Source organism: Drosophila yakuba, chromosome 3R (genome assembly GCF_016746365.2).
Source record: "Drosophila yakuba strain Tai18E2 chromosome 3R, Prin_Dyak_Tai18E2_2.1, whole genome shotgun sequence".
NCBI lineage: Eukaryota > Metazoa > Arthropoda > Insecta > Diptera > Drosophilidae > Drosophila > Drosophila yakuba.
Window position 1 is genome coordinate 6,727,646 of NC_052530.2, and position 27,208 is coordinate 6,754,853.

The window sequence follows — 27,208 nt, forward strand, 5'->3', positions numbered from 1 at the left end:
GGTAAATTATTACGCAAACAGAGTATTTACTGCAGTTTGAGGGGGTTGACTTATAAAACTCTTTCCTAAAATTACATCACTAAGCTTACAGTGCAAATGGAAATCCCTTCGCACACAAATTCTCGCAAGGGATTGTGGGCTAAATGTGTTTGTAATTAGCGCAAATCTTTCATGTTTCACAAAGAAACCCGAGAGGTAAGGATTATGTGGAAGAGGGATTAGCTTCAGGATCTGCACATTATATGGGTCGTATTTGTTTACATAAATATTCGAGCTCATATAAGCCATTTGCAACATGCCAGGAAACACATCAATCATCAAAGGAGAGTGGTGTGAATTCAAAGGTTATTTATTTTGTTCACCTATAATTTGTGTCTCCCTTCCACTAGCTGAGTAACGGGTATCAGATAGTCGGGGAACTCGACTATAGCGTTCTCTCTTGTTATTTCTAGTTTCAAAGCGTTTACTTTACTATACACATTTTTTCTACCATTTATGTCAGCTTTAAAAGAAAATGCACCGTAAAAATGCACTGTAAAGCACGAATATCATTCAATATTTATCTCATGTATTGAAAATAAAATTTGTCTGCCTATCTACTCACTTTTGCTGTTGGTTTATGATAATTAGACTACGAACCTGAGCAAATTTCCGACACTTGACTGATGTTCATCGTTTCTTGCGGAGTTTAAAGCCCGCCAGTTCCCCAAATGGACCCGATCCCCCACCCACTGGTTGCCCCCCAAAAGCGGCGAAGATATGCAAAGTGGCGCGTAATACGTTAATGATGGTCTCTGGCTTTTCCCCGCTTTCCCACCCAAGCAACCACCCCTCGGTCTGCTTTTTCCACCCGAAACTTGCACACATTGTAGCAGCGATTTGCATTACGCGCATTACTCAGTTCACTCATTTTGCCGGGGCTTCTTTCCTTTAGTTTTGGTATCTTGCGAGGAGAAAGTCTAAGCTGCATTCCAGCACAGCCCCCTTGAAAACCACTCACGCCCCATCGCGCCATCGCCCTCCGCCCCCATCAGCCCCAGTCAACAATCTGCGCCAAATTGTGCGCTCAACTGTGCTGCAGCCAAGCCTGCACCTCCAGCACCCACCTTCTCGCCCACCCCCTTTGCCCCTTGCTCAAGGCACCCAATCTAACCACCCACCTAACACCACCACCCACCACCCCCCAACACCCAACTCAGCCCCGATGGCCAAAGAGCTGGCAAAACAAAAGGCATCCGCGCATTTTTCGCAACTGCACTTTACTTTGCACTTTTCGCTTTCTTTGCATAAATTCTCGCGCACCCGAGTTTACTGTACTGCAAAAATGGGCACGCACAGCGAAAAGAAAGAAAACAAATTGGCAGAAAAGTGTCGTGCAAATAGACCAGAAGATACCGTATACTATTGGCTAAGGAGCAACCAAGTTCTAGGCCATAGTGGAATGGGTATCTAAACAGTCAGTATATAGTATAAGACGATTCAAAACATAAATTATTGTCCTACTATCATCATTGTTAATTATGTTCGAAAAAGCTTTTATTCGTTCGGTGCACGTAATACTAGTTCTATTGCAATCGGCTTTCATATGCAAATTTTATGTGGAAAATACTTAAAAAATATTTAATATTTAAAAGAAACAAAATTAGAAAGGCTGCGAAATCCCCTTAAAACTGTTAAGTACACGGAACAACAAAAAACACAAACAGCGCTAGTTGAAGAAAAAGTTTAAGAAGAGGACGTAGGAAAAAAGTAAGGGAAGCTGAATAAATATGGCATGCAGCTGCTGCAGAAGATTTCCCGCTGAATTTCAAACTAAACACAAAACATAATGGAGAAATGGAAAAATGGAAAAATGAAAAACGGGAAAAATGGAAAGCGCCAACAGAGCGCAATGAAGTGAACGTCCATGAGAACGGGGTAACATCAACGAATCCGCGACCAAATGGAGCCGAGTTCTCCGATAGGACAGATATACATACGTATACGTGCAAACCCGTATATATGTATGTATGTATCTAGCGAAGGGCCAGGCGATATAGCGCGGCCAACTGAGTGGCACTGATGGGTCTGCACTTCTGGCAGGCACTGTGTCGTTAAGGTTGATATCGCAAGGGGGAGGTGGTAGGAACAGTAGGTGTTGGGAAGACGTCGTGACTGCGTGTGCCAGTCGTCAAGACTTCGAGCTCTGCTCCTCCGAAGGATGCGTTGGATTTAGCATCAGTCACTCAAGTATGGAAGGTTTTTCCAAACTACTAAACAGTTAGAGGGGCAAATAAGCTAGTAACATCTCTATTTTCGATCATTTTGCTCTCTTAAGAAGTACAATGCTGTGGTATGCATAACATAGCATCAGTAAAATCTTATATGATGTTTTCAAAAGCTACCGAAAATGTTCAATTTTCGTTGACCATAATAGTTTGAACATTAATTGCTTTTATTAAGTGAAAGTCTGCTTCCTGACAAAATCTTACAACAATTAATTAAGTCGGTAATTTAAATATTATCGATGTTTAATTACTGTACAATTGGCAAGTGCTAAAACATTGTTTGATTAATTTAAGCATGCACACGGTAAAGAGAAAATACTTTAATCTGCTTTATTTAAATATCTACCTTTTTTGCGCTGCTGTCTGCGCTCTCAATCAATTAGTTTTCATCCACATCATGAATATTTATGAGCATATTTTTCACGCACAACTTACACATTTTACCAACTTTAAAGCTCAAATTCGACTTTAATTCTCAACCTCAACTCTTCTGTTGCAGCTCCATAGAAACCCTGCGAGCGGAAACGCCCGAGGAGTTCTATGCACCGAAGCAGTCGGATGACGGCCAACTCAATGGGACACCACTGGATGGAGACGCAGCTGGAGAGGCAGCGGGAGTGGGGAAGGCCGGCGGAGGAAGAGTGCCAGTGGGAATGGGAGTAGGTGCGCCACCAACCTCCACCAGTGACCACAAGCAGCGGCAGCTAAAGAAGCTGCGCTTCAAGCGGGAAATCCACGCCCTGGCGCTGGAGGGTGGCGATGTGGCCAGGGGCTACTGCTCCTGCGACGAGCAGTGGACGAACTCCTCCTCGCCGACGTCCACCACCTCGGCCACCATGTCGCCGACTCTGCCATCTGCCGGAAGTGCAGGCGGCGCTGGACGCCATGCCACCGGAAACGGGCATGGAAACGGGCATGGAAACGGGCCTGGAAACTCCAGCGGTGGCAGCAGCGGTATTGTCAAAATGGCGGCGACTGGAAAGCGAAGCGAGCGGCTCAAGCAGCAGCATCATGTGCGCTTTTCCGACGAGAAGAACTTCTCGGACTGAGAGGGAAAACCAACTACTAGACTGCACCTAATCTCTGTTTAGTCATAGGCTAACGTTTTTCCCCTCCTCCCAAAAACGGAGGGGAGAAACCCAAACAAATTATCTAAAAATCCAGAAAATTATATGAAAATCCATAGATAAAAGTTAGGAAGTCAGCTAAGAAACACTGTAAATATAGTTTGAAGGTGTGTTAGTTAAATATCTGTGTTTAGTTGCTCGATAGATCTGTTGTGAACCATATATGCATATATATAAATAACATATATATGAATGTAATCAAGTAGCCAAGTAAGTGTAGCACAAATGCATTTTTTCCACTCATCAGCAAATTGAAAGCAAATATTGATGGAAATTGTTGATAACGGCATTCCGTTGATGGCATTGTAAATATTCTAGAAAAAATTAACACAAATGTGGTATTATTTACTTAAAGTAAAAACACGAAAATGAAATAAAACTACACTAATCATACAAGAAACACAAACATGGCTCAAAATCGATTAGATTAACAAGGAACGTAATGAGATGCATAATTAAAACAAATAACTAGTTAAATATTTAAATAAACTCTGATGATGAGGAATAAACCATGGACGCTTTTTTTATTGTGTACAAAACCAACCAAAACCAAATATAAAATGCTTAATTAATTGAACAGTTCTAACACTCAATCGAATTATTCTAACACAGGAAGTTTGTTGCAGAAACGCAATAACGCAATTCGATGTTAATGCTTGTAAAAAATATGTTTTATGCTGTTTTAATTACTAATTTCCTATTCAACTTATGAAAATCAACTATTGTCCTTTTTTACTTTACATTTTATTTGATAAAATCCTACGAATCTTATAGTTACCTCAACATAACAGAAACTGCCAACATATAAATTTTTTTATTACAAATAAATGTAATTTGTTGTTTGTTTGTTTTTTCCGAAATGTCTGCATACTATTAACTACTCTTCCAGTTTCTTTGTAAAGCATTCTGATAAAACTCATAGAAAGCGTCGCCAAAAATAAACACGAAATATGATATTTCTATTTTTAAGACTAAATTTATAATCGTCTAGTTTACAATATAAAAGGAAGAATGACTCGTGAAAAACTAAATTAAGTGATCTATATGAAACAAACCATTAAACTAAAAACAATAAAAGCTAAATTAAACTAAAACGTCGGCTCGTTTCTACTTTCCTTGGAATATCTGAAACAATTAAAGGTGATTAGCAAGAGCACTTTAATTGGAAATATTTTTGTTATTAACTCTAATTTTCCCATCAAGGTTTTTGATCCAGAAACATATATGCCCATAAACAGCGCCATAGGTAAATCGTTTTCAAGTCTCTCCACAAAAACTGGACCTTGGTTTTTCGTTTCGCAGTTTATGAAGTTTGGGATGCCTGCTAAGAGCTAATAAAGATCCTAAGACCCTGGTGAACCCAATTTAACCCGGAGGATTGCGGGATTCATTTCGTTTTAAATGCTTTTCGTTTATGACCAGAATTTTCGTTCCGGCAATTTTAATGGCTGAAATTTTTATGGCAACCAACAGCGGTTATTAAATCAAATTTTATGCCTGGCCAGCAATATGGCTAAGAAAGGAGGGAGAATATGGCGAAAAGTTTGGTAAGTTCAGGCGGAAAATTCAAGGTTCTTGGCGAATTAATTTATTTTATTTGTATATATGATGAAGATGAGCTTCTGGCGGCCAACACATCAAATATGTAACGAAGCCACGCCCCCAGCGCCCAAAACCGCCGCACTATCTGCTCTTGAAGCATGTTTATGTTTGGGGAAAACTATTCCAATTAACTCTGCCGAAAACGAAAACAAGAACAGCGGCAAAATAGAAAATGAAAGCCAGAAAAAACGAAAAAACAAAAAGCAAAAAACGTACAACAAAATGCCCGCTGGTCATTTTGTAACTCTTTTGTAGACTGACTTTTCCGCCCATTTGCCGCCCCGTTTGTTTATTTTGTTTGATGTGTGCTGCATGCAACATCGCTTTTTTCCCTCCTGAGTGTTTCAGTCTATTTTACTCGTTTACGACAAGCCAAAGTTTTATGCGCAAATTTCATTATTTAAAATGTGTTGGCAAATAAGTATGGGTATGAGGAGCGCGGCAGTTTGGTTGAAGAGTGTGCTGCAACATGTAAAAATATACCGCTTGCGGCCATAATTAATTTAAAATTAAACACACTTTGCATTGTTAAACTCTTTTGATGAGGAAAGAAAAATTTTAGCAATTTTTTGAACAAATTTTTGTTTCTAAAATGATCTAAAATACCTGTATATGTATTACTGCAGAAAGTTGAAATCCACCACGCTCATTCATCTAGTTGCAACCAGTCGCTAAAAATGAGAAAAAGCTTGAACTGAAATCCTGAAAGGCATTAGTCGCTTCGTATCCTCGAAAAAAACCCATCACCCCTAAAAATTCGCCAAACTAACCACAACCTGGCGTAATGTCGGTTTGAAGTGAATATTCGCTTTTAATGTTGCTTTTTATTACAAACTAAATGCGAAAAATGTGTTGGCCAGGAGATTTATGGCCAAGGAGGGTTGAGATCTACAGGTAGGTGTGTTTCGCTTGACACTTGCCACCTTTTTATTTTTAATGTTTTATAGCGCAGAATCTTACAAATTAGCTTTTCTGCGCAGCTCCAGTCACACACATGCGGACATAAAAACTTGATGGCAGGTGTCGCAAATGAGGATTATTATTTTAAATGCCGAAATCAACCTGCCCCTCGCTCCTGCACCGTAAATCCTAATTAACGCGTTAAACAAACTGGGAAATTTGTATGATCCATGAAACCGTAACACATTTATTTAAAAGGAGGAATTTCGTTGTACAACTAGTTTTATGTGTATGTACATCAGTAATTTTTAAGCTCTTACTGCATGGTTTTTTAACCAAAATTTTTTTTATTTTGTGTGTTGTAAAGTTGTAATTAATTTTTTTACTGAAAATAAAAGCATTACTATTAAATTTAAAATTATAATAAATCACTTTATAGTAGCACCAGCTTTTCAGACCGAATGAGATATATATGTACATGGATCTAAGGCTTTGCTGTAAGCTTTTAAACTATACGTACTAGTATAAAATAGCTAGTAATAATTTACTCCAAAACTGAGGCTCAAGGAAAGCCGCACATTTTTCCAGCTCCGACAGAGGCGATTAATTAGTTGAAGCTAATAATACGTTGGGCCTGCGTATCTCAACTTGCACTTTTCACCTCATTAAACTGGAAGTGCTACCTCTTGGAAGGCCAGGCTCGATAAAGGAGCCCAGATTTGACTACTAATAAAAGTCCAAAGTTATGGCAATAATAGCAGCAGCAACAGAAGGTACAACAATTTGTTTTTGCCGCTGTCGTGGGTGTGGGTGTGGGTGACAGCACATTTATATGTTTTCCCACGGTTAACACGACGTATGCGTAATTTATGTCGCTAGACGGCACCAGGTGTACGGATCACATAGCGCGGTTTTCATATTTCCAAAGTTCCGGCGCGAATTTGATGTATGTTTGCACTTTTTGCGGAAATTCCATATGAGAGGACTCATTTGAGGATAGTGCATTCATAAATTACCCACTCAAGAAAGCTGAGTTTAATGAGAAGTTTCAAGCTAAAATTCAACTGGTTGCGCTCGGGATTCACTAGCTAATTTTGACCTACCTATGATACAAGATATTTAGGACTTCTAGTTGCCCTTGTCTACGAATTGTGTAAAACAACGTTTGTGATTTAGTTCGCATTAAGCCCAAAATGTTTATCGCAATATGAAATAAACTTATATACCGCTTACTTTGCTAAAGAAAGTTTGTGAAAGATGTACATACAGCAAGCAGGGTTAGAGATTTCACACCTGCATTTCAATAATCTTATTATTCAATATTAATAATCTCAACAAAGTACTCTTTACAACCACTTCCAACATGACGTGGCAGCGTCTGGCTTCTGCAAGCTAGCTAGCTATTTTAGTTCCCGCGATTTTGACGCTTATACGGACGGATAGACAGATGGAAAAACGGACGGACAAGGCCAAACCAACTTTATCTCAGAGAACTGCAGCAAGCCACCGGCACTCTAAGTGTACCCGCTAACCACCGGGAGTCTCCGCACCCGGGTATTTGGAGACACCCTAAATTTAGCAATGACAAACACCAGGGTGTTTTGCCACCAGGGTGTTTTTTTGTACTTGCACAAAAACACCCGGGTGTCAGCTGTGCAAAGAAGTTTAGGGTGGGTGACGCGCAAGCAAGGATCGGCCGCAGGTACTTTTCTGTATGCATAAAAATTGTATGGGTGGAAGCGAGACACGGTCCAAAAAATTTAGGGTGAATGAAAACACCCAAGAAAAAGGTCGTGCACATGTTTTTGGGTTTTGATGTATCTAATGTCTTAGAAAAAAACAAACTTATGTATTATTAAATAATATATTATGTATATTATTAAATAGTATTTATACTTAATTACCACAATTCTATTTCTATTGTTTCTTTTTATCATTTTAAAAAGAAAAATTATACAAACAAAGTTAAATTGGTGATTAAATATTAAAAATTTGAACAAAGCAAATAATATAAGATATAAAAAAGAAATGTCTATTTCGTGTTGGTTAAATTTCTGTAAATAGAACGCATAATTCTACAGATTTTCGGCATAATATATTTCTTTTTTCAGTACTTAATGTACTTTTCTTTTTCGTATGTTACTTACCACAGGCACTGAAATGTCTACCAGACACCCGGGTGTTCACCAAAACACCCGGGTGTTTCCGAGAAAAAGGCACTTGCCTTTTTCTGCATGTTTGCCTTCTCTACCCTTCGTTATGAGTGGTGTTTGCAGACACCCGAATATTTTGAGCGGGGGTTTGTATGTACCCGCGAAAACCTGTTGAGTGTGATCAGGGTGGCAAAAAATGCCACTCTTGCAGTTCTCTGCTTTATCTGTTACCCTGATCAAGGTGCAAGGTGCGAGGTGCGGTTTTCGAGTAACGGGTATAAAAATATAGAGCTATTGGTAACAAGTATTTGCGTTTTATTCTTTTATGGAATTATTATTTCCGTAGTTCAAAAGCTACTAGGACTTGACGTTGCCAGTTAAGGGAAACCCCATTAGAATTCTACATATTTGAGAAACTAAAGTTTCTTAGCTAAAAACTTTGTATATCGAATAAGTAGAAATATTTTCAAACAAGAAAGAATGCTATGTATGTATATACTTTCAGATACCCTTACTCAGGTAATGGAAGTTTTGGGCATTCAGTTTTGGGACGGGATTGAATCTGGGCTCTGGGAACCCCGCACGCCGGACACCGTACCAGAGAATGGACAAATGGACAAACGGACAAGATCAGATTATTAAGAAAATAATTAAGAATTAAGAACAAGAATAATTAATTAAGAATATATATATTTTAACAACGAATCAAGTACACCCGTTTTTTTTACATATAAATACGAAAGTAAATAAACTTAAATGTAAATAATAGTCAATTTAACAATACTAACTAAGATACCACACTTAATTAAACCATTTAAAGAACTAAAAAATAAGGTGCTGCACTCAGTGCAACACACGTGTCAGTTAGAATAATATTAATAATAGTTTACCCTTTTACCCATCGAGTACCGAATACAAATATCGTACATAAGCTGCAATCGCAGGTATTTTTTCAGTATTTCCACAGTTTTTTGATATCTAAGCAGGTATGGCGTTGCCATTCTGTAGTGTAGACAATGTGGGTTCGTGCATCGACTAACTTAACGCTAGATTGTTCACAAACCATTTCTTAACATTATCGTTACAAATATGTAAAACGAATATAAATCTCGTCAAAAAATAAAGTGATTTAGAAGCAATCTCAAGTTTTGTTCTTTATATACCCTCCTTATCTTGTAAAAGATAAGTGCACTCGTGAGCGTTATCAGTGTAACCGTACCGCATCCACTTTGCCACGCATTCTGAAAGAATTATCAAGATCTGAGCAACGGTCCCACTTTGGGGGTAATTTCTCAAACGGGGAAAACGGTCTCCAGTAGATTCTCACTTCATGCTCGAACTCGCACGGACGTGTCGCGGATGTCGGAAGGTGGAGCTCCTGTGAATTGTTCTTGTGCGCCGCGCACAAATCCCCAATACAGCCAGATCAGGCAGTGCCTGCAGGCTTTTGTGTGAATAGAACGGTTTGTGGCAACGTTTGTTCGATTTTCAGGTGTTGCAAATTGAATTCGCTTGCAAATACAAGGCAATTACGCACACGTACACATACGCGGGCGCACGCACAAGTGTAGGTGTGAAAACAAGTGAAACAGAGAGCTGGGAAAACAAACTGGGCTGCATAGATACTGGCTAAATATTGGATTAAGCTCGAATAAAGATAATAATAACAACAATCAATCGTGTGACAGAGAGAGTGCGGATGAGGAAAAGAGAGGGAGCGCAGCACGCACACAAACACTATCACGCTGACGTCGACGCGCTGTCTGTGCAGAGGAGCAGTGTTGCCAGCCCACAATACAGCTGCCCAAGAATCCCAATTAAATAATTAATAAGTTCGAATCAGAATTGGAGTATCTGAGGCTGGGCCTGGCGTTGCATACTCCTTTTCCCCGATTCGGCTTATTGGCATTGGGGCTCTGCTCTAAGCTCTGTGTTGGCAACACTGGCCCCCAAAGCGAGTGGGGGCAAGAAAGAGAGAGGCAGACACACAGAGAACATTCGCGAGAGAGTCACATGCTGTGGTGCTCATTTCAATTTTCCTCAATGAATGAACACTTTTCACGGTTTTCGGTTCGTCGGTTCGCGTTTTCCTCAGTTGTGCGTTGTTTTGCTCGTGGAAAAGTTGTAAAGCTCAGCCAGCCAGCCATCCAGTTATAATCCAACATTTTGTTTGCAGTGCATTTGCAGCGCGGGAGAGCGAGAACCAACGGCCCAGCGCGCTGTTAAATAATTTTTAAAGTGTTTGTGTTTTTAACGTGTAAAACCCGAAAAAAATCTATGCCTTTTGCATAACAAAAACAAGCCAAGCAAATAAAATTAATCAGAAAAAGAGCAATAAACACACATACACGTAAACATATACGTAAAGAGAGAAACGGACGCCTACGTCAATAAGCGAAAAACGGTAAGCAAAATTCTTTTACCCTATGTTGTATGTGCTTGCCAATTGGAAAATTTCGTATTTCCCTTCCCGCTTCCGTTCCCACCATCTGTCTTTCCCAGTCGCTCTCTCTTGTTCCCCCTCTTCCTGGCTCGCTCTTACACTTGCTTTTACGTTGTTGGCAAGCAGCGCTTCATTCATTTCCACAACTTGCACACATACACATACCAGCACACCCCCGCTCTCTTGGAAATAGAGAGTGGGAAAGAGAGCGGTGGATCTCAGTGTGACCGTGTGTATTTGTTGTAGCTGGTCAGGCCACAAAATTTGTATTCGAGAATTTCTATTCATTTGTTTAATAATTCCTAAGCCTCAATGCTTTAAACATTTGCACATCATATTGTTCACATAATACAAAAAAGTAGTAACAATGGCTTCTAGAATTAATATGTGCGTGTGTGCATGCATTCTTTATCATTGATATGTTAAATATGAAAATTTGAAATTCAAATTAAGCTCTGCCTTTTCGTAAACATAAACAATGGAATGAAAATCAGCTACTGAAATTAGCCAACAGTAAAAGTTACTGGTTTTGGTGTATTTTATTAGGGAAATCATGATTAGTATATGGGCATTAGTGGGCATCAAATGAGTTAACAAAATCATAGTGCACAGGAAAAAATATTCCAGGGTACTTCAATTATTAAAAAACAATTTCAATGGGAAATAATAAAATAAGAGATATTGTCTTAAATTATGTATATATTGAGAAACTCTCATTTGATTCAAATTTGATTTTCACACTGTGCACTGGTCCCACTGTTGCCAACTGAAGTTACCCGCCCCCACCCCCTCCAAGCACACACGCAGACGGACTTGCACTCTGACTGGCTGGCCATCGATGTGTGTGTGTAATTAGCAACAAAACTCTCGCTGGCAACTGCATCGCATGAGATTTAAGCGATGCGTTGCTTTTGTTATTGCTATTCTGTCTGGACTAAATTCTCTTTCCCTTCTCTATCAGCTCTCTCCCACCCTTCTACTGCCTAATTTACATTTGAATGTGCGTGAGCGCCCATTTGTTAATAATTATCAGAAAATTACTAGACGCACTGCATACATACAGCGAGCTTGTACAGTGGTCACTATGAAACAAATTACGGACATCAATGTTTTACCGAAATTGAAATGTACGCTGTTAAGAATTGTGTCAGTTTACTTAATGTAATCAAGAAAGAAAATCAAAGTTATACTCAAAAATTAAAAAAATTTTAAAAGCCCTCTGTACGAAATGCAAATGCATGCGTGTACAACAAAAAGGCGTGTTCAAATGACATTTATAATGCAGATTCCACTCCCATTGCTAGCCTTATAAACTGTTTTGGTTCTATTATTATTAGCTCGTATGGTACGAGTAGGTGGGGTTATTGAATTTTTAGAATAATTAATCAACCGCAAGAACGTTTGTTGCTAATTGGCAAGTCGTCGGTACAGAAATATAACCCCGTTGCTATGTCTACAATTTCGGTTTTTATGTGTATAGTATACATACATACATATATGGCAAATCCAACTTTGGTGGCAAAAACTAAGTAATTCACTCACACGCACATACACAGTGAAAGAAACACGCACGCCGATTGTTTATTAATTTATTTTATTTGTTCAAATTTGGATTATCGTTAGCGGCGGCAAATGTTTCTCTTTCAATTTTATTATTAACTTCATTATTCGAGGCATGGCACGTTTTTCTTGCCTAGTTATTTTTTTGTTTCGCTTTTTATTACACTGCGTTGATGGTCTGTTTGAGTGTGTGTGCCTTTTATGGCCAGGACAATGAGCCAATTTTGGTATTGAAGCTAGTTTCTCAATTAGGCCAATGCACTGGCAGAAACATCGACACAATTAACCAATAAATATATAGTACAAAAAAAGGATGGAATTTAATTTGGTAGCACGGTTTAACAAAATGCAACCTTTGTTAAACTGTACTTATGGGACCCACAAACCTTGGTTACGAAGCACAAATTGCAGGTTTGATCACAAACAATTTATAGAAGTTTTTAATAATAGGCAAACGTTCTTGGTAAGTATACGCTTTTAAATTGGCCAATAACACGAATTTGTTAAGGTGGTAAAATTCGGAATGGGTGCGTCCTAAACACCCAGCAATCCATCACAGTAGTTTTTCTATGTTACACGAAGTAATTAATCTTAAAGTCTATTAGGATTTCAACTTTATTGTCATTAGTTCTGTGCTGTAAGCATAATACTCCAAAAATCTTGAACCCTGAAAAAATCATCTATTTCGACCAGAGAAAAAAACATTTACGCGATATTTGTATACCAAGATCTATTGGATCCACATAAGCTGCAAACAACAAACAGCAAAACTTTAATAACAATCCATCAAAAGTTGAAATTGCCCCAATACACGACAAAACCAGATCATGTAGGGCAAAAAACCCAGACAGAAGGGCATATATGTATATAAACACGAAACGAAAAGAAAAGCATTTGTAATGGATGGTTTTTAGGTTGTGTCTACAATGAATCGGAGTCTTTATTCCGACATATGTTCCTAGGCAAAGTTCGGTGCCAAGTAGAGTTGAGAAGATGGAACATACGAAAACATATGGAATAAGGAGTACGTGTAGGGTACAATATGGATATTGCGGCTTTATGGTAAAGTTTATACAAAACAATGCTGTTCTTTTCAATTTATAGTCCAATGGTTATCATATTAAGTAGGTGGGTTTCTAAGGGTGGTTTTGTAAAGTGAACACTTTGAAATTTAATTGTTTTATTATTTAACGGTTGCTAATATTCTCCCAATTCATTTCATAATTCCTTTTTGTATTTATATTTTTATTATTGATAAATGTTAAATATATGACACTCCTAAATTGCTCCTAGTACTCGTACTTTGGGAACGAGCAGGTTTGAATAGTCAGAGTATATAGTCAGAGAGAGTATTGCGGTTTTCCCATTTAACTTGCACACTAATCCCTCGCTACTGAACTCCGAATGTATGAAGAATATCTTATTCGCGAACCTTTTAAGTCTGCACGCTGCACAGATGACGATCATCCGTGAATCGGCAATATACATATGTATATGCGTATATATGTGTGTACAGTGAGCATTAGCATTAAAGAGCCGGGGTGGAGATGATGTGGAGACGAAAAAAGAACTCAAAAGACGAGCGATAAGAAGGCAACAAGGCGGCGAAGACGTTGTCAGCCTGATATGGCGTATACGCAGCGTTGTACGCGCATGTATATATATGTGTGTCGTAGTACGGCGGTATCCGTGTGTTGGTGGTGCTGCTGGCTGCTTCTTAATACTTTGTACTACGGTTTAACACCAGTAGCTGTCTGACGGCTTGACGTTGTTGTTTGTTTCTTCGGTTTTATTTGTTTTATGCTGGGTTTTTGTTCGATTTTATTCGTTGGTTGTACTTTTTGAAGTTCAAGAATATGAAAAGCAAGAAGGAGGTAGCGTTGGGGATGTGAGAGTGTGGGGCTTTGTGGAGTCTCGTTTTGCGTCTGCTTCTCGGCAGTCTTTCCATGAGAACCCCCCTCAAAAGGCCCCACTTTCGTCTTCTTGTTTGACACTAACACACGTTTAGGTGGCATTGTATCTATGTGTATGGGCAGCACACATTGATATGTAACTTGTTGTTCTTGTTGTTATTATAGTTGGTGCCACAGACCGGTTTTCATGTTGCGTTAGCATTTGTTGTTGCTGTTCTTGTTATTGTGTATCTTGTAGTTCGTCTTGCAGACTCGCCTCTCGGCATTCTACAAATACTATAAACATGGAGCTGTAGTACAACTTCTTATGGCATCCAGTTGTGGAATCATCCAACATATTTTTCGCTGTAGTTTTTTTCTTGATGTTTTTAGTCAGTATATTACTATCGTTATAAAACAAAATATATAAGAAAAACATGATTAACATTTATTATTTATTAATTTATTCACAGTTCAGAAAAATTCCTTTATTACTATAAACTAAATTAATTACTTTTCAAACTAAATTAATACTTTTCAATGGCTAAAATATTATATTTAGATACTCCCTAAAACCTGGCTCCCAGCGACCGTCTGACCTTAATCCGCACCTGTATTCCACTTTTGGTATTTCATCTGCCAACAGGCCGAACCGAAAAAAAGGTCCAAAACATGCGTTTGCCCCTTCATGGGCTTACTGCTGCTGCTGGTTGCCGTCGTCAACGATTTCGGGTTCATTAATTACGTCTGCTGGGTCTCGGTCTCTCTCCGATTCTCTGCCTGCACCCCGTGCTTCTGGCCCAAACCGAATCCCAAGAACCGGAATGTTTAAGAAGGAAACATGAAGTTGTCTTTGAAACTTTGCTTTGGTTTCGTTGAGTCGAGCTTGAACCTTCTATTCCTTTTCTTTGTTGAATCCAGCTAACGTTTATGTTTCATATTAAAATCTTCGTGATGTCTCTTGTAATAATAGGGTATAAACATGAATAAAGACCAGCTTGAACTGGTTTTTATAAACCACATAAATAATATCTTTTCTGGGATTTGCATTTTCTACTCTACTGTTCGTAGAATCGAGTCCAATGGACTCCACTTCCCTTAAAATATTCGATGAGTAAGCCGTCTTGGCCTCATTAGCGTTTCTGGTATTACTCATCGCCCACAGATCCACATCCAGACTCCACAATTTTCCGTATTGATTTCGGTTTCTCTAAAGTCTGACAATTTATATTCAAACTCGAGGCGATAGCTAAGCTAAGCTCTTATCCTGTATCATAAAAAACACGTTCCTAATAAGCCGGCAAATCTTTGTTTGTTGGTCCAACAATGGCACACATGGCGCAAAGCAACATAAATTGTGGTATTTATACTGAAAACATTCCCAAACCGGTTCACCCCATCTATGCTGTAATAAAAACCACCAAACAAACCGGAAAAATTTTTGGTTTTCGGTTGTATTTTTTGTTTTATGTGCGCACCGCTCAAAATGCTGCTCACTGGAGCTACTGTTTCCAGTCTGGGTATCCGTTTCAGTTTCAGAACCTGCCTATGGAGCCAAATCAAGATCAAACGAGATATTATGTGGCTTTTACTTTTGCACAAAAAAATATTATATGAATTCGCAATATTCTACCAGTTACATTATTTTTATTCAACCTGAAAAAAAAATATCTGACAACTGTAGGCTAACATAGTAAAAATACCAAAATAATTGTTCAGTTATAGTGTTTAACGGAAACTAGAAAGATCAGTTGCCTAACAAGCATTTGCGGTGGCTTAAAAACAATTTCCTTATTTAAAAGGTTAATAATAACTAACAATGAAAAGTAATATGCTATGTTTGTTAATCGATGTAGAGTTAGTATTGTGTTATTTGGACACTGATGATTATTTAAAAACTAAATAATATACATATTTGAAATGTGTTAAGAAAATGCTAAAAAGGTTGACGAGGTAAACAAGGCAAACTTATCAATCCAAACACTCACTCACGAATTTAACCATAATCAACATAAAGAGGTGAAAACAAGCTACAAAAAACGGAAAGCACATACATACGTGTATACTAACCAACCGCTGATAAGTCAATATGTAATTTAAATTTTTGTATTTTAATAGTGATAAGCCGGCAAACACACGTATAGTACATTTATTGTACACACATGTATAGGTATTTTTTTTCTGATTTGCATCAGTCAGTCAGTTTGTCAATTGGTCAAATACTCGACTTGCCAACTGGAATCGCTATCAGTTTTGTCAGGCGTTTATACTTTTATACTGATATAGATACTCGAGTGTGGGACTACAAGATACAATTTGTTCCGTACTTTTTGAGGGCAGATGCAGATGTTAGACTTCAGATAGCATTTCCATATCAATGTATTACTTCATTTCGTCTGACATATTATTTTCTCAGAATTTGTTTATTTATTCCTTCTCACACGTCTCAGGCTTGTTTTTACTGAGTGAGAATATCTAAAAGTAATGCATCATAGATACGATACGTATTACGTATATATAGAATCAGATACATACATATATAGACAGACAGACATTCTCCAACTAGACAAACACAACAGGCAAACGATGAATTCATTCTTAATGAAAAACACATACATCTGCATCTCTACTTGTCTGCCCCTGTATTAGTGAACAACAATAGCAAAAGGCACAAAAAAAACAAATTTTTATCTGCTTTTCAGGCGAAATGAATGAAAAAGCCAGTTTAGTTTTTACTCGAATACATTTTACAGTGCTACGCTCTTTGGCATCTAATAAAAATCATCAAACATCTTTAGCAAACAATAACCAATTAAAATAACAAATCAACAACAAGTTATATTACGAATTTTGATTAGTCTTATATCATAATAAACAAGAGAGAACGCTATTGTCGAGTTTCCCGACTATCTAATACCCGTTACTCAGCTAGTGAAAGTGCGAAGGAGCGTCTTGAAGACTGACAGTTTTTGGCGGTTTTGGCAAATCGATAGAAATTTACAAGACCAATACATTTTTCAAAAGCGTGGCAGCTTTGGGCGGTTTATGGGCGTTAGAGTGTCTTTGGAGTTTGTATGCTTAATCTCAACTTTCTAGCTTTTGTAGTTCCTGAGATCTCAGCGTCCATACGGACGGACAGACAGACGGACGGACGGATCGACTCGGCTATTGATCCTGATCAAGAATATATATACTTTATATGGTCGGAAACGCTTCCTTCTGCCTGTTACATACTTTTCAACGAATCTACTCTACGAGTAAAGGGTATAAAAATATTAAAAAAATGATCATTTGTATAAATTTAGCATTTAAATTATGTGGGACCTCATTACCTTTTTACGTTACCATATTGGGAAACGTTTAAGTTTAATCATACGTATTCTGCTACAGCATATGAGCTATAGCTTCCCACCTATAAGCTACTCACTCTAACAATATTTCAGTTGATGGTCTGACTATATCTGGTTTAAATTTGTATACTGACATATTCGACCCCGCAGGTAATCTGAGTTTAATAATCTTTACAAGACATCACAGTTGAAAACTCCACTGATCACCGTTTAATTAAATTCAAACCTTTAAGCCGTTTCCTTGAGAAACTTAATGGGCTACGTAAAGTGTTGGGGGCTAGATTATCTATATAATTTTTACCCACGGCACGTCAGAACAAATAGAAATAAAATACCTGAGAGATCGAAAAACTGGCAAAATGTGAAACAAAGCAGAGCGAAGCGAAAACTAAGCTCTGCATTCAGATATGCTAAAAAGGCTAAAGAAACTTGTCTGATTATAACTGATAGCATAAGGGGGCTGGGCTGTGATAAGAAATACAGATGGGTACAGTTTATATATGGTTATGTATGTCCATTTAATATATATGCTAGCGGGTTTCGGTCGTAAACTTGTTGACAACAACTTTTGTGCAAGTGTTTCTTGCTCATATTTGGGTGCTATTGCCGCTTATGAATGTTATTTTGCCTCCATATATACGTACATTCATATTCGTATATGTCAGTTGTTTTGTTTTTGGGGGTAGCAGAATGGAGGGGCTTGGTGTTGGAGTTGTAATTTGTATTCCGCGACTTACTCTTTTTCTCTGTTGCTGATATGGCATTTAACCCATTACATTCTGTCGACTCTTTACCCATATCAAACACTATCAAAACCAACTTATAAATATACACATGCATGCGAGTACAGTGCGTTTCGAAAGTGTATCGATGGCATAGCGTTAAGTTTAGCATATGTTTGGATTATTTTAAAAAAGGAAATTAGAACCTTGCTTTACTTGAAATTTCACTTAAAATTTTTATTGCTAAGAATTCCTTAGAAAAATACCTATACTACCTATTAATATCCATTACGACTGATTTAAGATTTTGTGAGGCACTGTAATTGCTATATGGACGGGGTCTCTGATTAATCTTAACTCGTCTGGCGGTCGGTTGCTCTGTCACCCGATCATTCGTTCATTCGCTGTTTGATTGGTTGTCCAGTCAGTCAGTTAGTCACACAGTCATTCAGTCCGTCAGTCATTGAGCCAGTGAGTCAGTCAGTCAGTCAGTCAGTCAGTTAGTACGCAGTCACGTCATTCATTTGCCATTTCAAGTGCTATACACACTCATGATTGGGTTGTACGACTCTGCGAATATCTACATATATAAACGCTCAGTATAGTTTTGTGTGCACTGGATGCCGGCTGTTGTCGATTTGTAAGTACATACATGCACACATACATACTCGTACATATATGAAGAGTGTGTTCCGTAATAAGCTTTAAAGTGTAGCTATTGCTCGTGGAGCGTTTGCTATTTATTAATGAGTTGTTTAGCTGTCAACTGTCGGTTGTCATGCTCGATCCATTTTGTATGGACCGATTACCGATTGTTCGGATCTGGTATAGATATGTACTTACATGTGCACTATAATGGATATCATTATTAATTTTCATTATGCAAATTACTTATATCATCATTAGTAGAGCGATCATTATTATTAGAAAACGAAGCAGCTGTGATCGAGCGGCACGTAAATTTCTGTTCAGTGTATTAGTTTTTACAATTTTTTTGAACATTTTAATGATTATATTATTGCCTAATATGGCTATGACTTATTTATGGAAATTCTTTTTACATTTCCTTACGTAACCTATTTAGCTTGGGATCGATTCATTTTTATGTACCGAAATTTCGGGCTATTTACGATCCCATACATTTGTTTACATTTGTGAACCGCCTGCTGATTTCAATTAATCTTGAACTTGTAATCACAAGTGGAAGCAGGTGTGTGATATTCCTTAGTGCTGGTTGACTTGGCTGATTTCTCCCAAGCTGAGCATTATAAAAATTATCTTGCCCTGCACTTGTATGAACTTCATCAATCAAGAACTCAAAGCCATGTCAACATAAACTTTAAACACTCAGTAACGAATGAAGTAGTTTGAATCAATTTTTCGTTTCTACATTTTAATATGTTTTCTAAAGACTACAAAAGTTTCCCGCCTTAATTTTCCATAACATATTATTCAGCTTACAGTTTCTATTCAATATTTATTGTGTATAAAATGGTGATTAGATTACAGCATTTTTTATGAGGGATACAAACGTATTTCCCCATTAGATTGAATAATATTTATCATTAAAAGGTAGACCTGACTATCTGCTCAAACATATTCAGATAGATTTTTGCCAGATCCCCGGAGTTCGCCTATCACATTTCCCCAACCGCCTTTGAAAGATACATACCTCGCCGGGCTACCTGTTAAATTGTAAGGTAAATAATCCACATGAGGCACACTTTTGAGCAAACTACCAAATTACACACAACCCTTCGCCTTGCCCCTTTTATCCCGCTGTTCCGCTCAAAAAGCAAATAAACCTAAGTGCCTCCTCCCGCTACTTAATTCGATTTTAGTGGTATTTGTGGTTTGTGCTTTAGATATTGTTGTTTTTGCTGTCGATGCGAGGCAGACCCGACTTTATAGAGGGGTTTGCACCTGAGGTACCCATTAAAGTTTTCTGCAATTAAGTTGATTATTTATTAATTAATAATAACTTTGTATATATGCTCCCTATATAATGCAATATCTAATTTTAGTATTTTAAATAATTATAAAGAATATGTAAGATTATATTTATTTAAAAGAGTAACTCCTAGTCGCACATTTATTCAGCCATAATGGTACTCACCTGTTTATGTAAAGCTCACGAAATTCACTTTAGTAAAAGCGTCAGTAAATACCAAAACAAAAAACCTGAGAAAAAACAAGCGAGGAATGAAGAACAAGTGTAGCATTTGTCGGATGCCTTTCTTAACATTTCTTTTCACCTTTTTCACAAGCGCTTGAAAATATTATTTCTGCTTTTGTTTATTTTTTTGCTTATGTAGGTATTATTCAAGCTTTAACGGCTAAGAGAGAAAGATACAGATACAGATGCAGTAGAGTACCACATGCGTGTGCGACCAGCCCGTTCGGCTGTATTTGTATCTCAGTTTGTTGTGTATCTATAGTAAACAAAAGCGCGTAAAAGAAAAAGCACTCCAAAATGGCCCGAAAGAATGGATTGGTTGTGGAAAAGAACGAGAAATGTATAATGAAACTGGAATGGAGCCATCGTTAGCACTGCCCGAACCTATCCAGATACAAAACAGGCGAAGTTTGGGGTGCACGGGGTATCGGTATTATAAGGACCCATTTTCCACATACGCGTATGCGTAAAAATTATTTTGGTATCTCGCGCGCGCTTAAAACGTAAAAAAGAAAATGAAAATGAGTTGGGGAAATATATATTCTTTCCCCCCTTACACTATACGTCTATTTGTACGTACATATATATATACACAAGAGCAGAGAAATATAAAATACAATTTGTTGCTATTCGGCCACACAGGAATGGGATCTCAAAGAAGTAGACGAACCAGAGGAGTTCTTGTCTGGATTTTATATTCATTTATGTGCAATTTTTTTGTGGTTCTCTGTCGGTTTTGGTTTATTTATTTTGTGGTTTCCCCTCACTAAATTGATTTGTTTGTGTGCAGGAGTTTTAAACCGGTTGCAGATGAACATTCTCTGTTTTTACGGGTCTGTTTATTCAGTGCTCGCCTGGCTAGCAACAGGAATTGTATAGAAAATAACGCATTTTATTGCTAAGCTTATCAATGGCCACAGCAACGATTGCCATATATTTGAGCAAACCTTACGAAATTGCATTCATGGATATTGGTCTCATTATCAGCTTACTAATAAGTCAACATTTGAACTGAGATAAATGCATTCATTGCATACTTGTTGACTTATTAATAAACCATTTTTATCTGCAGAAAACTTGGTTTGCATTCCAAGCACTGCCTTGTTCTCAACTCAACTTCTTATAGGAAACATTGTGTTCGATTTCGATTAAAAAGTTCTTCGATTAAGAGCACTGGTGATAAAGATATCGGAACAGACCCACTGTGGTTTCTTTCCACCGGTCTTATCTAAATCCGCCCTCCACAGGGAGACTTCTACTTCGCCATAAAGAGAACCCAAGGGAGCCCCAAGAAAAAACCGGGTGCCTGCCTGACTGAAATACCAATCAAATCACTTCAATTTTGCGACATCGCACGATAAACGGCACCAAAGAAATAACTATATAAACAAATGTATATGTACATTTTTATTTGGGCAGTGTACGTACAGTGGACGCGTAGTATTGCGAATCTATAAGTAGAAGATGAATATATGTATGTATAAGCCAACGTATAACACGTTTTGTTCATTTTTAATTAATGAAACTTATTTCGAGCTGCGACCGACCAGACACACACAAAAATAAGGCGTCAAAATCAAACAAAACAAATTGTACTAATGGAAAGGAAAACAAAGATAAAAGAACACTTCTCATGCTCGACTATAACATACCCTTTGGGGTTTTATTATATTACTTATTTGGGCCCTATAATTTTATGCCATTTCTAGGATGTCTTACTGCATTTAATTTAAAAATCATTTGTTAAATTAATGGTTATGGTATAATTAAATACTCAGATGGATGTTCCAGTGAAGTTTCTTTATTGCACAACTTAATTGTTAGTTATTACAAGGCTTTTATCGTTAGTTATAGAAATGAATGTGGGAAATTTTAGTAAATGAAATCGATCCAGGTTATATGTTTGTCTCAGTATTAGGTTCATTTTATTAACGTATTTACACTTAGGTATTGAAGCTAAAGTACCATATAATTTCATTCTAGAATAGTTTCTTTAACAGAATGTTTATTTGACGATCCGTTCTATAATCCAAATACCCTTTGATTTCCTTTGTCTGCACACATTAGTGCAAGTTGGTCTGTGTTTTGTCTGTCGGCCTCTATAGGCTCCATATATTTCTATTTTCCGCCACCAACACACTGACTTCGCCATATCTGCTGATGGGTCGGCCTGCCTATATTGAACTTTTATCTCTATTTCTGGGAAAGAGAACCGAAATCAATTTGGCGTGGTTTTATTCTTACACCGAGTGGAATAATCAGGTAATTTATATAAAAAAGAGCAACGGTTGAGGCCTCGATAAGGCCATTCTGCGGACTGCGCTCCCCAAAAATCAAATGAACCGAAAAAGTAAAAATATTTTATTATTTTGCTACCAACGTCGTATAATTTTTTCATTCATGCGCTAATCGCTCGCATCGCAACATGTGCATATGTATGCACACTTATAGTGTTTTCTTATACATACATCTCGTGGTGTGTCCGTATCTACACGCTCGAACGTACTACGGGCTTATGTGGCCGATAAAAATATATATACATTTATACATATATTTACACACCCTGGCCGCTTTTGTACGCTCCACACGCGTCAGTGCGGCGGCCTCCCACCGCCCACTGCCGCCTTTAACCCACCGAAAAATAAAAAAAAAAACACCGCCGTGCACCTGCCTACCCAAAGCTCTCCGAGAACATATAAGCATACTGCTTGGTTTAAACACATTTTAATGCTGCGTAAATAAAGCAAACAATCTGAACCATCTGAACGATCCACGTGCTTTCTTTCACCGCCCCGGAAACTCACAGCACCACACCTTTGAAGATTTTTTTTTTTTGTATTTTCGTATATTTTGGCCAACTATAATTATGAGGAAAACAAATATTTTCATTATAAACCAATGTGTATGCATATATATTTGGGGGATTATTTTTGCAAATATTTTCTCATGCCGAAAAAAGTGTGATTCTTGTCGAGTACACATTTGGCTGGGTGCTCTTAGGTGATTAAATTAGCCTAATGATGGGAACGAAGGGGAATTTCAGTTATACAAATATGTTGGGACGAGCATTTAAGACGTAAAATATAGACAAAAGTGATTATAACAAATGGAAGGGAAAACCAAAATAAACTCTTTAAGGATATATAAAAAAACAATAACAAAAACATTATTATAATTCTTACAGTGCAATGCCACTTCTTTGATTTTATTTATGAATATTTTACGTATTTCATAAATCATTTTGCTAATATAACTATTATTGTTTAACCACATTAAAAGATAACATATTGTGCAAATAGTCGTTTTCTCAACTACGATAAGGATATTTATGTATTTCTGTATTCTATGCAACACACACTTAATGCCCATAAATCTTGACCCATTGTTAGCTTTCTTTAAATTTTGTGTAGCGATTTCCGAACACATAGTTTGCAGAGGTAATTCTTACTCGGGCGGGTATGCAAGCGAATGAACAAGCTGGAAAACATCGACCAAAAAAAAAAGAAACAACCAAAAATTTGCACACATCATAAACGATAGATTGCGGTTCTAGAAAGTTATTAATTCGTTGGCGCCACTCAATCAGCCACCAATGGCAAGAATAACAACCATACCAACAACGAAGGCGTCGCGGTGTCGCCATCAGTCAAAGTTCTTGTTTGATTTACATGTTTATCTTTATCGGCTTGTCTGAGTGTGCTGAATAAATTATACAACAAATATTCCAACATTCATGCAATCTCTCGCCACATATCTGTCTACCCGGCTGAAATTTGTTGTTTGTTGTCCCCAACGCCGCCTTTTTGGTCAAATTGAGTTGTGTTAAGTTTCACACATAACCGATACGAGCAACAGCTGCTTTATATGCATGACCAACAGTAAAAATCAACTTGGCCAAATACAACTCCCGCCCTGTTATTAGAAGCCACAAAAGGCAAAAATGTTATTAAGTAAGTTTCTCGGAAATCCAGATCCAAATCCTAATCAAACTGTTCACACACCCATATCTATGAAGAGCGACCTTTAAAGGTACTTTTTACGCTAACTGTCGCCTCAATTTCGCCTCAAATGGAAGGGGGAAAACGGATATAATTCTTTCTTGGCGTCTGTTTGCCAGTTCCACAGAATACCTAGAAGCGCAGCTGCTATTTACTCAATTTAAATCAACAATATATATATGCATATGTACATACATACATATTTGTAAATTCCTAAATTACTAATGTATTTTTTCTTTCCTTACTTTTCAGGTATGTACACCATTACTACGTTTACATAATATAGTTTTTAACAGGATTTCGCATAAATGAAGTCTAAATTTAAATTCTGGTAAACAAGACTTAAATAGTAGATTGAAGATATTAATAATTCGATTACTTCAAGTCATCCAAAAATAATTTGTCGGCTTTGTTTTTATTTGTAAGGTTTACAATTTAAATGCTCAATGCTTGGATGTTTGTGATCATTTTTTATGCCTTTTTTTTATAGATTATTTGCTTAGAATCTACGGATTAAGTTCATCTATATGAGCAAAAATGGCATATAGAACCCTACTAAAACATCTATTTAGTTTTTGAACTGATATGATATGTTTATTGTCGCTGAACTTCGGCCATTACATGGGCACGTTTCTTATATGCAACCTTGATTTTCCAAGCGTATTTTTTGTCACATTTTTAAAGGTCTTGTCATCATTTTTTGTTATTTCACATGCATCAACAAAATGCACATTTCGTGTGGGTCTTTGTTGTTGTTCTTGCAACTTTCTTTGCTTTATAGTGTGCACGGTATAGTATTATATTTTATTTTTTTGCCCAACCTAATCAGTTACAAAAGCAAGCGGGAGCGACGTGCTCAGGTTTGTTGTGATTGCACTTTTAATTTACTACGTTCGTAGTACGAAATCGTATGCTCATACGATGCATATATGTATGTATGTATGTGTTATTATAACACTGCACAGCAGATATGCGAGTTAAAGCTGAAACCGGACGGCCCACGCAGGCAAATGGACGCAATACTACAACAATCGGGTTGCCAAGTCGGGGGAACCCAGTACGCCAATCCCCCGATACCCCAATCCCCCCAGTCCCCTATTCGATTCTACGGCCTACACAGAAAATGCGCTTGTTCTCCGCATTGACACGATTCCCGACGACCCTCGTGGCTTGATTCGAGGGTAATCAGGCGGGGGTTCGGCTTAAATCTTAGATCCAATGAAATTAATTAATGAGTGGCTTGTCCCAAAAGCGTGGGCCGCTTCTCTTTCCTTTGTTTACTATCGTTGTTATGTTTTTTATTTTTTTGCCAGGCGACTACTGGCGGCAAAACCCAACTGAGTTTTCGCGTAGGCGTTCGTTTCGGGCTCAAGTTTATTGTTTTCACTTATCGTATTGTGAAAAGGGTCTTAAAAGCTTCGATTGTAAAATATAACTAATTTAACATGTCAAAACGATCTGCTCGAAGATCCGCCACGATTATAGCATTGATTTCTAAATGGGAATGATTATTTCTTTGAAAATTTGATGTGTGCTCTTGATTAGAAAGTAAAACCAGTGACTGTAGGTTGGAATTTCTGTGTTTAAATATTCTTAGAATAATTGCTGCACTGAATATGATATTGTATTTGAAAAGCAGAAAAGTAGAACATTTTTTCTGTACTTGTAACTTTATATTTGGGAACGTATTCGTAGGGCATAATAGAAAAAAATCGCTAAGCAACCCATTCTTTTAAACCCACAGAAAATACAAAAACCTATTATATAATAATTACATTATCTCAATGCCCACACAACTAATCAGTTTCCTATCGCCTTAGTTTCCACTTATTGTGAAATTCGAAATAAAAGAAAACTTACGGAGCGATCTTTGGGTATTGACTAAGCTTCAGACCATGCGCGCAGCCAAAGGGGTTCAGATGGGATTGTATGGGTATGGGAGAGGAGAGCTATGCACCTGAACTACTGACTCAGCCACCTGCTGAACAAGTTGGTAGCACTCGGTGGTTGGGTCTCTGAAAATCAAAGTGTGTCATGAGTCAAGCCGCCGTTTCAGAAAGGTGGTACTTAGTGCCGTGCCACGCCACACATGTGGGCACCATTTTCATCTGACGATATAATTAACCTACGACCTTTTGGCCGGCGGTCCCTGACATTATCCTTTGGATTCACACTTTCCTGTTTGATCAACACAAGGCGAGAATAGACAGAACGAAGAGGGACCAACCAAAAAACAGGGCCCCAAACCTCAAAAATCTTACTGAGGACTCGGGCTCGGTTTGCGCTTAGGTTCATATATTTGTTTAGCGCTCTCAGTCAATCAACGAAAAAGAAGGAAAAAAGAACTTGCCATGTTTAAATAAATAATTTTCAAGGTTTATTTGTAGGCCATCCTCGGGCACCAGACCTCACAAAAGGCCAGTAAGCCGATTGCCACAGATGCGGGGATTTTGGGAGTCCAAATTGAATGCAAATGCGTTCCAAGATAAAGTGTGATGGTAATGGAAATGTCGATTAAATTGTATTTAATTTATAAGTTTATTTGTCATGGGAATCGCAGAAATAGTTGGCGTTACATGCTAAATGAATGACAAAAAGAAACTTTCTAAGTTTAAGCTAAAAAATTTCAATTATCGAAATAATTAATTATTGTTTATATCTTTCAAGACTTCATTATTTAAATCGGAGCTCTCTAGCGCCTAATTCTTCATCTACCTCATTATTTTCCGAGGTCCTATTTCCTCACAGCCTCGGGCTCCGATCTGAAATTTGAGATAAGCCACGCAAGTATTGGCTACATAAACAGAAGGCAGCAATAACAACGCAACCATCGTCTCCACAATGTGGTCAAGTAAATAGAGTGACAAGCCCGCGACTACAACCCGGCCTTCAATTTGAGTTTATTTATGTATACCCATGCACGCATTTCCTTGTCGTGCCTGTACGAAGGTTCTAACCTTTTCTCCAGAACCTCGGTCTTGTGGAGATAGCATGGAAATAGGACAGAGAACGAAATTA

General features: G+C 37.8%; 2 protein-coding genes across 19 annotated transcripts in view; both read left to right on the plus strand.

The window, feature by feature from the left end:
• Positions 1-4,482, plus strand: part of LOC6539845 (neuroligin-1) — a 45,112-nt gene extending 40,630 nt beyond the window's left edge. For 6 of the 8 annotated variants that reach the window (XM_039375339.1, XM_039375340.1, XM_039375341.1 and 3 more), the window contains one exon: positions 2,767-2,904. Coding sequence is in view for 2 of the 8 variants with exons in the window: in XM_039375346.1 (XP_039231280.1) it covers positions 2,801-3,316 (516 nt within the window). In the remaining 6 variants the exon portion in view is untranslated. Of the gene's footprint in view, positions 1-2,766 lie in introns of all 8 variants that reach the window. The other 2 variants (XM_039375346.1, XM_039375345.1) reach the window with 2 other exon arrangements.
• Positions 4,483-9,357: 4,875 nt separating this feature from the next.
• LOC6535784 (putative transcription factor capicua) overlaps positions 9,358-27,208 on the plus strand; it is a 44,072-nt gene continuing 26,221 nt past the window's right edge. For 6 of the 11 annotated variants that reach the window (XM_039376539.2, XM_039376541.2, XM_039376538.2 and 3 more), the window contains exon 1: positions 9,368-10,453. The gene's annotated coding sequence lies outside the window, so the exon portion shown is untranslated. Of the gene's footprint in view, positions 10,454-27,208 lie in introns of all 11 variants that reach the window. The other 5 variants (XM_015191864.3, XM_015191866.3, XM_039376542.2 and 2 more) reach the window with 2 other exon arrangements.